This window comes from Pelecanus crispus, chromosome 1, assembly GCF_030463565.1.
Source record: "Pelecanus crispus isolate bPelCri1 chromosome 1, bPelCri1.pri, whole genome shotgun sequence".
Taxonomy (NCBI): Eukaryota; Metazoa; Chordata; class Aves; order Pelecaniformes; family Pelecanidae; genus Pelecanus; species Pelecanus crispus.
In genome coordinates, this window is record NC_134643.1 from 224,547,948 (window position 1) to 224,563,203 (window position 15,256).

A 15,256-nucleotide genomic window follows, 5' to 3' on the forward strand; every position below is an offset into this window, starting at 1 on the left:
TTCAATGAATCGCTTGTGGATCTCCTTATAATTGAACGCCCTTCATATCTCAGTTTCCTCAGGTCAAGTGATGGGATTCAACAGCAGTTCAGTAACTCATTTCCCTTTCTAAGACTTAGCTACTTGCTGGCAACAGTCTTTCAAAAGTTATGCCTGCTATGAATCACAGGGCAACACCAGTTCAAAGATGCACAGCAAGAAGGTAACTGCATTTTTTCCTGTGAAGATGCAACATACGCACATACAACACTTTCTTCCCTCACATTCCTGAACGTTTGATGCAAGGAATGAGACACATTGAATCTATGCAGTGTGATTTACCCAGACTAAATGACCACAAGAAAAGTCAAAACTACTTTAATCAACACGGGCTCAAATTTTTCCCAGGCGTGCAATTGTGGATTTTAGTTTACAGTTCCTTAAATCAAGGTGCTTCCTTTCCTTTATGCTCATGGGCATCTGAAAGGCTTTTGAAAGGTTCACTTTAGACAGACAACACCTATGAAGCTTTCACGTGAACACATTAAGGCTCAATACAGGTTTCTAATCATCCATACTCCGCCACAACCACTCCTGCTTCTGTACTGCACTGGGAGTTTCAACAAGGTCAAGTCAGCAAAAGGAAGATGTTGTCCAAAAGACATCAAGTCTTCCCTAATTTATACAGGGTGAAAGTGAAAGAGGAAGAATAAGGAACATCTCTATATTTGACATGGCCCATGCAGAAGTATAAATATTCTCCAGCTACTTGAACACAAAAGAGCCCTTCGTTAGCTCAACCCAGAGTTAAAGAATGCAATGTGTGAAGTCAATGTTGTATCTAACAAAATATGTCAGTCTATGGCAGAACCTGCTGCTTTAATGCTAATTAAAACAGCAACGGTAGTATCAGAAAATAATTAAGATAGTTAATTACATAGTAACTGAAAAAAATTAAGACAGCTATATATTACTCTTAAAAGGTAGCCAAGTCCTTTGGGCTATCCTCCCTTGCACCATTACTAGCTAGCTTGCTAAACTCTTTCCTCGCTAAATACCTGAATTTACACTGGGGAGCAACTCAGAACTCAACTTCTACCTCAGAGCAATGATGTAAACAGATGGTAACTGTTCAGCAGGTGCAAGAAATCTTCCCTTTGTACACCATAATCACATGTAGAAAACCTACACTGCTATTTTAGAGCTCAGAGCAAGACAACCAAGACGAAGACCGATATTCAATGCAAGCCCAGTGTTCGCTCTTCATTAATTTTCTGCATCCTCGTCCTTCTTCCACATCCAAAATCTGTGCTCATCTCTGGAGAAAGACTGAAAGAGCCTGTTATTTAAAAAATAAGGTACGGACAGGTACATAAGATGTGTATTCAGTCTTAGGATACAAACGGGATAGTTGGTTAGGTGTGACAAAACAAGACTCAAAACACAGAATTTACTTAAATGTAATGTTAGCAGGAAGGGTTCAAAAGCAAAATCATAAGACCATGCAGGGACTTAGGCAAATGAAGTTCTTTCTGTGTACTGTTTCAACAGCTGTGTTTGGTGATGGTCACTACAACACCAAGAGCAACAGACCAAGCGAGCTGGCAAACACCACAACTCTGAAGAATAAAAACTGTCAGCACACCCTAAAAAGACGGCTCTAAACTGGGGTTAAGAAAATCTTACAAGCACTGATCACTGGCCAGACAAAGCTCCTCTTGCTAGGTGTTCATGTAAGATACAAATAACAAGGAACTAGATCTACAGTCTTTCGGTCGTTAATCAAGACCTTTAAGCAGCAACTAGAAATACCACCTTCCCTTATTGATGTTTTCCTCTAAGTTTGTCTAAATAAATATTTACTCACTTGCAAGATGGAAGACCAAAACTGTAACTGCTTCTTTGACACAACATGGGAACTATACCATGGGGTAGAAAAGAGAACATCGGAGTGCAAGTCCCACCTCATTAATAACGCACTGTAGCGGTTCAGAGAAGTCCCTTAAGCCTCTTAACATCACCTTGGGTGAGAGCATTTGTCCATATTAGCTGTGGGAATGACCTGGGAATACCAATTAAGCAATGGAAAACAAGATGATGCTCAGAAGCAAGGACCCAAAAAGTAAACAGGGCCTTACGGAATAAAGCATCAACAAAATCAAAGCAAAGGCACTTCTAACCTTAAAGAACCACTTGATTTTAAGTATGCACCAAGTGTGCACAAGCAAACAGCATACGCTGATTAATAACCTGAAGGATATTAATGTTTATCATGTTACTGGATGACAAACCAAGGGCAGACCAGGTAGCCTCTCTCCATAAATAAGGAATGAGTCTTTAGTTACCAGCTACCAAGACTTTTCCTTTACTCAGTTAAGAATATTCCCTAACCCCCATATATCTCCTGAATAAAGCCTCAAAACTGATCTACTACAGCTTTGTGACAGAATAGTCTCTCTCTCTAACTTATTGACAGATCTTCCAGTCTGCAATGGATGCATTCCTTAGGGAAAAAAAGTACAATGCAGAGAGCAAAAATCCAGCCCCAGATTAACAGCCAACCTTTCAGGCTACAATTACAATTTTATAGCAACTTTAACCACTATTTCCTCCAAATTATCTCCAACAAACACTAGACATTGATACAGCTGGACACAACTACAACTGTGTAAGATCACTAGGTCAACACTCACATTGTGGTGTTTTACTGGAGCAGCACTTCCCTCCCCACTCGGCGTTAAAAGACAGGGCATGTGAATGAGAAGTGAAAGCAATATTCAACTACCACACTTTCCATCCGCTATTCTTATTTCCCCCTGCATATTTAGTAGGAAAGAGGAAGTAAAATATTTAAGAGTCAGTCTTTTTTTTTTTTCATATTACTCAGTGGGATATATAACAATAACTATATAAAACTATTTCAAAAAAAGATGTTCTTTTCACACTGTTTTAGTTGAAAAACTAGTTCATGTGCAGCCCTGAGCCTGTACAGTAGCTTTCTTCACTTCTCCCACATACAAGACCTCTCAAACTCATTTGCCAGCACACTTTGAATCACCCATTTCTGCCACATTACCCAAGTTGTTGCATACATCTTTAAAGAAAGTAACTATAAAATGTTAACCTTGTTCTAATTCACCCCTACTCTTCTCATCTTGCTTTACCTCTACTCACTTGGATCACCTCAAGTATCTAAACATATACCCAAGGTACTGGGTCACACTGGATTGTCACTTCCAACTGCTAAAAACATAGAATCATAGAATGGTTTGGGTTGGAAGGGACCCTTAGAGGTCACCCAGCCCAACCCCTGCAGCGAGCAGGGACAGCTTTAACCAGACCAGGGTGCTCAGAGCCCCGTCCAACCTGGCCTGGGATGTTGCCAGGGATGGGGCCTCCACTGCCTCTCTGGGGCAACCCCTTCCAGTGCCTCACCACCCTCAGCGTAAAACATTTCTTCCTTAGATCCAGTCTAAATCTATTCTTCTTTAGTTTAAATCCATTATTCCTTGTCCTGTCACAACAGGCCTTGCTAAAAAGATTCTCCCCATCTTTCCTATAGGCCCCCTTTCAGCACTGCAAGGCCGCACTGAGGTCTCCCCGCAGCCTTCTCCTCTCCAGGCTGAACAACCCCAACTCCCCCAGCCTGGCCTCGGAGCAGAGGGGCTCCAGCCCTCGGATCATTTTGGTGGCCTCCTCTGGACCCGCTCCAACAGCTCCGTGTCCTCCTTGTGCTGAGGGCCCCAGAGCTGGGCGCAGGGCTGCAGGTGGGGTCTGCCCAGAGCGGAGCAGAGGGGCAGAATCCCCTCCCTCGCCCCGCTGGCCACGCTGCTGGGGATGCAGCCCAGGATGGGGTTGGCTTGCTGGGCTGCCAGCGCACATTGCCGGCTCATGGTTTTATTTCTTACTGGAATCCAGAAGTACCTGCAACCCAGAAGTACTTTTTCTTTTTTTTCCTGGGAAGTTCCTTCCAGAAGTACATTCAAAAGAAAGAAAAACATCTTTTACTTTAAAAGTTCACTTCACTCATGACTTCCATTCCTTTGCATCCTGGGTTCAAACAGGGTAGTGATGCAAGTTTCTGAAGTGTGTACGTTAAGTTCATGCAATTACTAAAATCCCAAAAGCTCAAAGTCTGTTAAATGGTTAGTATATATGATTTCTTTAAATGTAACTCAATGGAATGATTTCTTGTACGTGAAATTTTACAGAATGGATAGAATCTTCACTTTTATGGTCAGCAATGAGATATTCAGATCTTGTCATCAACTTCCCATTTCTTTATAGGAAGGATCATGGAATAAAAGTATAAACCTGAAAAGGACATTCACAGTCTTTGAATTCAATCCCTTTATTACAGTCAACCAGTTCATGGAAGGTAAACATTACAGAGTGGTTTCACGTTCAAAGTAGATTTTGAAGGATTTTCTTCCTACCACTTAGGGGTCTGCTCCAGAACTTTGTTTGGCTGAAAGAAGTTTTTCAATTCCTAAATAAGATTTTAATCTTCAGTACTCAAAACAAAGGACCCTTCCCTGCCAAACAGGTTTAGGACAGGAATAACCCATTGTTTGAGCAGCGGTGGGGTGGGAAAAAACATATCCTGGCCACGTGACAGTTTTACCTGGCTACTGGCAACGCCAACACGCATTTCATAAAACCAACATGCATCTAGTCTGACAAGCCTGTATCAGTACTGAGTATAAACAAATATGATGCTCTGCAGTTTGCTGAAGTTCAGAGTGCAAGGAAGCCTCGTGAGGCTCATCATGGAAGCAGTTCAGGTCCCTTGCCCTTATCATCTCAAAACTTTGTCGCACACTACATGAGCTAAACTGCTCCTAGAGTTAAGCTAGTACGGAAGCCAGAGGAGCCATGTTTGCTAAGCGTTGCTCTCGCGCTCCTAGAAATCTGGCAACCTCCAACTGACTCTTTATGAATCCTAGTCTGAGAGTGAATGAAGGCTATGGAGTGCCCTTGGGAAGTTTCACTAAATGTTTGCTCTGTTTTGCTCTGCCCTAAACACCTGTGTCTGATGTCTGTGGCTGAAAGCTCATCACTGCTCCTTTCTGCAGAAGCTTTCACCTTCTGACAAGAGATCTCTGGGAACTGAAAGATATAGAAGGTATTTGGTCACCCGGACTTTGGTCTAACACTGTTCACGGCTGTGCACAGGGGCACAGTTTACCCCTTCCCTTCTTACCACCACGTCCATATTCACCAGAACATATCCAACTCCTTGACACGCACCCTCCCATGCAATACATCCAAAGTCTTGGAGCAGCTCATCTCGGAAACCCACCTCGGACATCTCTATGCAGGCCATACTGAAATGTGATTGACTGACATTGAACTGGAAATAAAACTTCTGATGGAAAAGACGTAATCCTGTGTACAGCTCCTAGTATATCCCCTGGTATCTAGCATAACTAGCTTTTTTCCCCCATTACCCAGCTACCTCCAGTGAGCAGAAAATTGCTTACATCAAGGTATCAATAATATGGGTCCAAGAGTTGAACAGTTTCCTGGGGAAAAAAGCAGATATAGATGGAGGTGATCTGTGGTCCCATTACAGGGCTGCCTTATGTACAGTCTAAGCATCCCGTATTGTTTTCCCCCTATAATTTGGAAGTAAGCCATAGATGGTCTTCAGAAGAAAGCTTCTTGCAACTGATCATCAATCAGGCCAGTAGAAATTAGCAACATGAACAGACCTAACTTTTCAGCTTACAACTGGCAAGTACTGGTGACAGAGACGCAACCGGCTGATGAGTGTTTTCCCTGCGGTTGGTGTACAGTCAAACCACTTGGGAACAAGCTGCTGAAATACCACTTTACAATCAGCCACGTCACAGAAGTGCTAAGCTGTTACACGTATGACTTAGTACTCACCTACTACACTGCAATCCACTTTGGGTTTTGTTCACTTTTCTTCTGTCGTCTATCTTTAGCGCAATGAAGTAGTATGGGACATTTTTGTCATGTTCTAAAATGGTTCTAGCCATTATTTCCAAGGGATCCTCCTCTGCTCCACCCAAAACCAAAACCAATTATACCTATAGTTTATCCATGCCCTGGTTAGCCATCTAGACAAGAGGAATGCTTCAATCTGCGGACACGGATCTGACTGAATGCCTGAACCACAGACTGACCGGAAATCATTTCTTTTTAAGAAAAAAAAAAAAAAAAAACCACCACCACCAAAAAAAAAAACCCAACCAAACAAAAAGCAGCACAGGTTCTTTTTCTTCCTTACAACTCCCTAATCACTCACTACAAACTGTGCATCAGTACAGCTGCTTGTACAACAGTACATGCAGTTCAAGTTCAAGCTTTCAGGTCTTCAAACACTATCTCACAGATCATTAAAAGCTTCAGTCTCTCTAATGTTGGAATTGATAGCAAAAGCTTAACAATTTCAGCATGAAGGAAAAGTTTGAAGTGCTGGAGGCACTGGTTCTGGAGTCCATGAAGATGTGCTTTCCTGTCTCTAGACAGCCACACATGACATCTGTTTTGGTCAGCCCTTATCACAGTAACATTCAACAAATCATTTGACTGCAGCATGACTGGCTCTCTGTGTTAAGACTGCATTTTTTGTCCAATCCTTTCCATCTAGAACATAAGAGTCTGAAAGGTTTGGGTCCCGTCCCCGCCCAGTTGCTTTGAACGGCTTAGAATGACAGGACTGAAAAGTTCTTTTTGAACATTTACAAATCAGTAAGTTATGACGGCACTCCTGGGCTTTCTGGCATTCAGCAACTAGGAAGAGATAATGCTAAAGAATCTCTGCTTTTCAAGTGTAATTATTTCACCACACATTTTCAGTTCTGTTAGACTCACTCTTCCAGCAAAAGAAAACGACATCCTGGCACAATTAGTTAGGGATATAGACTGGGATTTTATGCTTCAGCAGATGCATTTCTTTACAGCCACATCCTCTATTTCTCCCACATAAAATGTGGAATACAACAGCAGAAGGGATTCTTAGGCCAGGTCATCCTGTCACCAATGAACAAGTTAAGGAATAGGTTAGTCAGTCTGACACAAGCGTCCTCCCACTGGCAAAAGGTTTTGGACGTGACTTTTCACTCCTGCGAATGTGTCAGTAGAAGGAGCTTTGTTTTCTAATCAATGAGAATTTCACTGGCACAATTAAATCTAGACTAAACCCAAATTACACCTGCAACACTTCAGTCATTAAAAAGTCACTTCAGGCATTAGAAGCACTCACCTTAAGTTCACATTTGAGAATTTGTTCTTTAGAGAGATTTATAGCCATGACTCAGACCATCTTACTCTCATCCTTATAGTCAAAAAATGCCACACTGGGTGTCCTAGAGAAAACTGCCTACTAAAACAAATCACCGAGCTGATTTCTGTGATGGCAGGTAGAAAAAAATTACCTTGTGTTACGTAGCACCACACTTGGATCAGCCAGATTTCTGCGTTATAGAAGTGGTGCAATAGAATGGAATGACTTTCCCATTCCTTTTCATGATTCTGCAGTAAAATATCTCCAGGGTGATAGCCCCTTCAAGGTAAGGTACCTTGCAATTCAGTAACAGACTTCTAAGCTCAGATAACACAGTGGAAGAGGATGATTTGTTATCAGTGTATCCGACTGTAGTTTCAGAGCTTCTTGATTCAATTGCAAGCACTGACACAGCATACAGATACCTCAGCACACGGTCCTTATATTTGCAGAGCACACAGCAAAGCAATACCTCAGACTTCGTCACAGCCTTACACTGCCTACAATTAACATTTCTTCAGCACCCATACAAGCATCCTACGTGGCTTAAACTAAATATTTAGTGAACTGGAATGTCCTATAATTGATGATTCAGTTTCTGCTCCCACAAAAGTTTCTGTTCCTAGAGAAAAGATTTGGTTTTGGTCTCACTTTCATAAATTAAGTCCAATGACTAATAACTAAGGCTTCTCCCTGCAGCATTCACTTGGTTCTTGCACAAGCCTGGGACAGAATAAAACCAAAAATTCAGCAGGGAGAAGGCCATACTTGATCTCCTGAACAACCCACTGCTCCCTGTAAAGTTCATCCAAAGCAGCGCTCATGTTTACGTTCATTCACATAGAACAGGCCCACATTTCAGAATAAGTACTTGCTCTCAAATTAGGGTCAATACTTGCACAGCTCTGGTGGCCAAGAGCCATCCCCGTTCCCTCCTTTTGCCCCTGAGTGGATATGTGGTAAATCATGTTTAGACGAGGAGCAGTTATATCAAGCTGACATCTATTGATTTTTCTCTAGTAACTCTTCATTTTCACACCTGGTAACACGTAGCTCAAGTACCTCAGATCACGTGTCTACTTCCTAATGACATCGACTGCACCGAGGCAACGAACCAAAACCTCAAGTGCAGGCTCATATCTGAGTATTTCTAAAGAAACGCATGCCTTTGCTAAGTAACTATTTCCTTGTCCACCACTACCACTTAAGCTCCCGTACAACAGAAGTCACCGCATGCAAGAGGGGAAAGGGCACAGACTTGGTTTGATACAGATTGCTAAACCCTCACGCAGAGCCTAGACTTCCTTACTTAACCTTGCTCCTAATGCTCTCCAAATTAAAACGTGGGACGGTTGCCCAGTAAACCAAAAGCCAACTATCAGCAAACAGGAAAAACAGAGTTAGCTGAAGGAAGGATGTGATGGGGAGGGAACATTTCACCACTTTTCAAAGTACACCGTAAGTTTTATCCATGCTTACCCCCCACCTCATTCAGAGACACAGAAGGAGAGGAGCAGGCACCCCAGCTGCTCCCGCCTCATCAGGTACCCACACTTAAAGCCAGTTTAGCTGCGTGTTATCTATGCTGCAACTCTCAGCTTTAGCTTGCACCCAGCACCTCTGTGGGCACAGAAGTCACCTCTCAGGGAGAGGGAACCCCCCCATTGACTCTCCAATACTGTCCGGAGAGGGGCACAGACCCCTGCCCCCATGCAAGGGGGACCTCACCCTCTCATCTTCCTACCAGCCCAAGAGAAGGGTGCCCAAAACCCCTTGCTCAGGGATTCTCCTTCCACCAGCTCAAAGACTCTGCCTCAGGCATCCCCATACCTCGGAGAAACCCCCCCTTACACCTCAAACAGCACCTCTCCACCCCTTCACCTCAGGGCACCCGACACACACCTCAGGGCACCACACACCCCAAGGAGCACCCCTCCTTTACCCCCGGGAGCACCCCCCCTACACCTCAGGGAGCAATCCCCCCATACCTCAGGGAGCACCCGAAACCCCAGGGAGCACCCCTCTGGGCACCCCCACACCTCAGGGAGCACCCCCCCTACACCTCAGAGCATCCACACACACCCCAGGGAGCACACCGCCCCCCCCCCCATACCTCAGGGCATCCCACACCCCAGGAAGCACCCCCCCTACACCTCAGGGCACCCCACACCCCAGAGAGCACCCCTCCTCTACCTCACGGCACCCACACACCTCAAGGAGCTCCCCTCCCTACACCTCAGAGCACCCACACACATACCTCAAGAAGCACCCCACACACACCCCTCCAGGAGCACCCCACGCCTCAGGGAGCACCCCCGCATACCTCAGGGCACCCCACACCCCAGGGAGCACCCCCCCTACACCTCAGGAAGCACCCCCCCCTCAAGAAGCACAAATATCAGGGCACCTCCTCTTCACCTCAGGGAGCACCCCCCACCTCAGGGAGCACCCCCCTTACACCTCAGAGCACCCCCCCAGCTGAGGCCCGCCGTACCTGCTGCGAGGGCAGCTCCACATGCAAGGCCCGGGCGGCGGAGCCCGGGGGTAAGGCGGCGGGGCCGGCGGCCGAGCTCATCCTCACGGCAGGGCAAGGGCCGGGCAACGCCTGCAGCGCCTGAGCATGAGCCCCGCGGACCGCTCCGCCGCCGCCGCCGCCGGGCACCCAGGGGTTAATGGCGGCAGCAGCACCGGCCCGGGCCGCTCGCTACGGAGCCATATTACCGCAGTGCTGAGGGGCGGGCGGCGGGGGGCGGGCGGGAAGGAGCGTCCCGCTCGCTCATTGGCCCGCGCTCCACTGAGGCGGGAGCCCCGGCGCGCCTTTGAGACGCTACTGGCTGAAAGGAACGCCAATCAACCCTCCTCGCCTCGGCCTCTGTCAAACGGTTGGAACGGGAGCCGGCGCCGATTGGAGCGCCGACTTCCGGAAGGCGGGACGGCGCCTGAAAGAGAGGCTGATGATTGGAGGGAAGCGGGTTTGATTGACATCGCTCGTCCCCGTCACGTGTGTGGGGAGCTGTTTTTATCACGTGGTGGGACGAAAATATTTTGCTGGGTGGGTGCGCGGGGGGGGGGGGGGGGGGGGCGCTGTCGCCATGGCAACGGGGAGCGGCCTGGCCCCGCCGCGGCCCGGGCCTTACTGAGGGGCCGGGGCCCGGGGTCCCCGAGAGGGTGCGGTGCCCCGGCCGGAGCCTCACGGCACGGCAGCCGGCCCCAGGCGGGCCGACCTGCCCCACATTATGTCTGCCTGCCCCACAGAACCCCAACCTGCCCCGCAACAGGCCGACCTGCCCCACGCCACCCCAACCTGCTCCGTGTCACACCAACCTGCCCCGCAACAGGCCAACCTGCCCCACATCAGGTCAGCCAGCCCCACATCACACCAACCTGCCCCACGTCATGTCACCTGCCCCACACATGACACCAACCTGCCCCACGTCACCCCAACCTGCCCCACGTCACCCCAACCTGCCCCACGTCAAGTCACCTGCCCCACACATGACACCAACCTGCCCCACATCACCCCAACCTGCCCCATGTCAAGTCACCTGCCCCACGTCACCCCAACCTGCCCCATATCACCCCAACCTGCCCCACGTCATGTCACCTGCCCCACATCACCCCAACCTGCCCCACGTTATGTCACCTGCCCCACGTCACCCCAACCTGCCCCACATCACCCCAACCTGCCCCACGTCATGTCACCTGCCCCACATCACCCCAACCTGCCCCACATCACACCAACCTGCCTCACGTCACCCCAACCTGCCCCACATCACCCCAACCTGCCCCACGTCATGTCACCTGCCCCACATCACCCCAACCTGCCCCACGTTATGTCACCTGCCCCACGTCACCCCAACCTGCCCCACATCACCCCAACCTGCCCCACGTCATGTCACCTGCCCCACATCACCCCAACCTGCCCCACATCACACCAACCTGCCTCACGTCACCCCAACCTGCCCCACATCACCCCAACCTGCCCCACGTCATGTCACCTGCCCCACATCACCCCAACCCACCCCACATCACCCCAACCTGCCCCACGTCATGTCACCTGCCCCACGTCACCCCAACCTGCCCCACGTCATGTCACCTGCCCCACACATGACACCAACCTGCTCCACGTCACCCCAACCTGCCCCACATCACCCCAACTTGCCCCACGTCATGTCACCTGCCTCACACATCACCCCAAACTGCCCCATGTCACCCCAACTTGCCCCACATCATGCCAACAAACTTGTCATCATGCCAACCCACCCAACATCAGGCCAACCCACCCCACGTCAAGCCAGCCCATCCCACATTACACCGACCCACCCAACACCAGACCGACCCACCCAACATCAGGCCAACCCACCCCACATCAAGCCAGCCCATCCCACATTACACCGACCCACCCAACATAATGTTCACCCCACACCACGCCAACCCACCCTGCGTGGTGCCAACCCACCCCACATCAGGCCAACCCTGCTGCCAACACACACCGAGGCCCAGTGCAGCCATCCCCCCAGCACCCACCTCCATCCCACCCCACCCAGGCAACATCCATCCTGGCCACAAGGACCATCCCCACCGGGGTGGCACCATCCCGACGTACCGCGCAGCACTGGGAGCGCCAGTCCTGTCCCCGCGCCCCACCGGGGCCACCCGTCCCCCCGGTGCCCTGCAGCACCTGCCCGGCGTAGGCGGCCGCGCTGGAGACGCTCGTCCCCATCGCACTGCCGGGGACCGGCGTGGGCTGTGCCAAAACACCCGTCCCCGCGCTGCCGGGAACGCCCGTCCCACCTCCCCGGCAGCGGCACTGGGAACGCCTGTCCCCAGTGCACGCTGCGGCACTGGAAATGCCTGTTCCCACCGGGCCGGGAGGCTCTGGAAGTGTTGAGCGTGGCATGCAGTGCTGGAAAGTCCTGTCCTGTCCTCCTGTCCTATTCTCCTCCTGTCCTCCTGTCCTCAGCCCCGTGCAGCTCCCACAGCAGGGTGACCTTCCCAATGGAAGCCCACCAAGCCTTCGTTCACCTGCAGCACTCATGGTTTTGCAATATTCATGGTGCATCGACGTGTGTTGTACCGGTGCCTTCTTAAGCATGCGTTTCGGTCTTGGGTATTCAATGGTGAACTCATTAAAAATAGAAAAAAGAGGAAGAATAGTGAAAAGTGAAGTGGAAAGTTGAGCTTTTTGGAGTTTGATGGCCATCCTTCCAGAAGTCATCCTCTTCCACCCTCACCTTCCCTTGCGGACGCTCACCATGGTCTGCCTTTCCCCAAAGTACTTCCTAGGAGTTGAAAACGGAGCTGCCAAACTTTTCCCCTCGGTAATTCCCCATTTCACCAGAGCGCGACACATAGGTGTGGATTTTTTTTACCAAATTGTGTGATTCTGCATGTGGGTGCCCAATAAATTCAATACCTTGAGCTTAAGATTCAGGCAACGTGAGCCTGGAATTCTGCTTGAGTTCTGATGTTGCTGTCTCTGATTAGGAGTTATTTCAGCACAGCGGCTTTTCTTTGGAAGATCTTCTGGGAACCAGTGCATCTCCATTTTTTAATTCTGATGAAAAAAACCTACTATTTCAGTATTTTCAACAGTAAAGTACTCTGTTTTCAAGCATTCAGACTCCTGAGCCACGTTGTGGAGATCAGGAGGTTTAAACATGGTAATTTTGGACCTGTTGTATCACCTTGATTTACCTCCTGGTTTCTGGTTCATTACAATACATGTGCTCCTTCCCTTTGAAGTTTCCACCTTCACCTTGGAGGACTGAAACTTGCTTTTTAAGACGAAAGGTTTTTTTTTTGGGGGGGGGTTGCCCAAGGTGTGAAAAACGCACTTGGAATAACAAAAATCATAAACTCAAGAGATTTGTGAATGCTTTATGAATTTGAGACTCTGGATATGCTTCCTCCAGTGAGCAAAACTAATTCTAGCTCAGAATTATATATAAAATCAGAGAGGATCACAGCTGTAAGAACAGTTATTCCTGAGATAAATTGGTAAAACCAGTTTATGGAAACAGCGTGAAGATTCCACTGCTTGTTTGCCCAAAACATCAAAGGATTTAAAAAGAAAAAAGTCAGTCCTCGGATGATACATGACTTTTCTGTGACTAACTTAACGTTGATTTGCTGAATTTAAAGTCCATATGACACTACCGTAGCAGGATTTTCTGATTTTTCTTCATTTCCACAGGAGCAGATGACTATCTCAAAACTTTCTTGAAATGCTTATGTTTAGAAAAGTCAAATGAGTTAGTCAACACAGCAGCTCGCATGCCCTGTATATGGAGATTCCATTTAATTTGCTGCTTCATGTAGACTGGGAGCTCTAACCCATAATTCAGGGACTAAAAAGCAAAATTTCCCCCAGAGGAAAATTCAAATATGACCCAAAATCCCATGTTAATTTATTAATGATTTTATAGCAGTGGAAATGATACAGCTCCAAAGAAATCCCCACAGACTTCCAGCTCATGCTAGTTAAGGATTTGGCCTCATATTCTAAATTTCAGACTTACCTTTGCTTTTTGCTATCTTAGCATGATAAGGAGCTGTTTGCAAGGGCATTATAAAATGCTCGTTATACACGACACCATCCCATGGTAGTACTGAGGAGTTTCCAGGGATAAGGTTTCAGTTTTACATTTGATTTGCATCAGCTTCGAGAGTTTAAGTCCATCCTTTGCATGGTTCACCGCAGCGCCCATTCAACACGATGAGACTCATTTAATAACCCAGATTGTACCTGAATTCGAACAAAATAATCATCCCTTTCGGGCTTAAAATAATTAGTTAATTAATAAGGATTCAGGGATTATTTTAACCAGAGTACTTGCAAGCTGCAGCCGGGGAGGACTGTGGCTTCTTTCATCCCTGGTTTATGAACAGTCGCTGGGAGCAGTAACGCTGGAGCAGTCCCGCCATCCTCAGCTGTATATGTGGCATTAGGTAGCACCCTATGTAATTTACTGACGCCCTAGGAAATTGAATTTGAATTTTTTAACCACATAAAAGGGCCAGTGTTATCTCTTTGCATCGTTTTGAAGATCACAACATGGTGGACTTGGTAATGTTAGGTTAATGGTTGGACTGAATGATCTTAAAGGTCTTTTCCAACCTAAACGATTCTATGACTCTATGACCTTTATTACATCCCAGTGGATGTTCCTGCAGCTGGTTATCATAAAAGATTAAATTCCCGTGGCTGCAGCAAGTGCGTGGATGAGCGCAGCGCTCCCTCTTCCATGACCTGCCTCTCCATGCAAGCCAAGCCGTGTGGTTGATACTCTAGTGGGAAGGGATGCCGTCCGGAGGGACCTTAACAAGCTGCAGAGGTGGGTTCGTGCGAACATCATGAAGTTCAACAAGGCCAAGTGCAAGGTCCTGCACCTTGGGCTTGGGGCAATCCCAAACATAGATGCAGGCTGGGGGATGAAGGGATTGGGAGCAGCCCTGCCGAGAAGGACCTGGGGGTGCCGGGGGATGAAAAGCTGGACATGAGCCGGCAATGTGCGCTGGCAGCCCAGCAAGCCAACCCCACCCTGGGCTGCATCCCCAGCAGCGTGGCCAGCAGGGCGAGGGAGGGGATTCTGCCCCTCTGCTCCGCTCTGGGCAGAGCCCACCTGCAGCCCTGCGCCCAGCTCTGGGGCCCTCAGCACAAGGAGGACACGGAGCTGTTGGAGTGGGGCCAGAGGAGGCCACCAAAATGCCCCGAGGGCTGGAGCCCCTCTGCTCCGAGGCCAGGCTGGGGGAGTTGGGGTTGTTCAGCCTGGAGAGGAGAAGGCACCGGGGAGACCTTAGTGCGGCCTTGCAGTGCTGAAAGGGGGCCCATAGGAAGGGTGGGGGCAATCTTTTTAGCAAGGCCTGTTGTGACAGGACAAGGAATAATGGATTTAAACTAAAAAAGAATAGATTTAGACTAGACATAAGAAAGAAATTTTTTATGCTGAGGGTGGTGAAGCACTGGCACAGGTTGCCCAGAGAGGTGGTCGATGCCCCATCCCTGGCAACATCCCAGGC

General features: G+C 48.4%; 1 protein-coding gene across 3 annotated transcripts in view; it reads right to left on the reverse strand.

The window, feature by feature from the left end:
* The window catches only part of UVRAG (UV radiation resistance associated), a 101,937-nt gene extending 89,980 nt beyond the window's left edge, over positions 1 to 11,957 (reverse strand). The window contains exons 1-4 of one of the 3 annotated variants that reach the window (XM_075721341.1): positions 9,729 to 9,809; positions 8,020 to 8,029; positions 7,803 to 7,850; positions 124 to 137 (exon numbers count right to left, since the gene is read on the reverse strand). In XM_075721341.1, coding sequence (XP_075577456.1) covers positions 124 to 137; positions 7,803 to 7,850; positions 8,020 to 8,029; positions 9,729 to 9,809 — 153 coding nt within the window. Of the gene's footprint in view, positions 1 to 123; positions 138 to 7,802; positions 7,851 to 8,019; positions 8,030 to 9,728; positions 9,810 to 11,840 lie in introns of those variants that run through there. The other 2 variants (XM_075721333.1, XM_075721348.1) reach the window with 2 other exon arrangements.
* Positions 11,958 to 15,256: the final 3,299 nt, after the last annotated feature.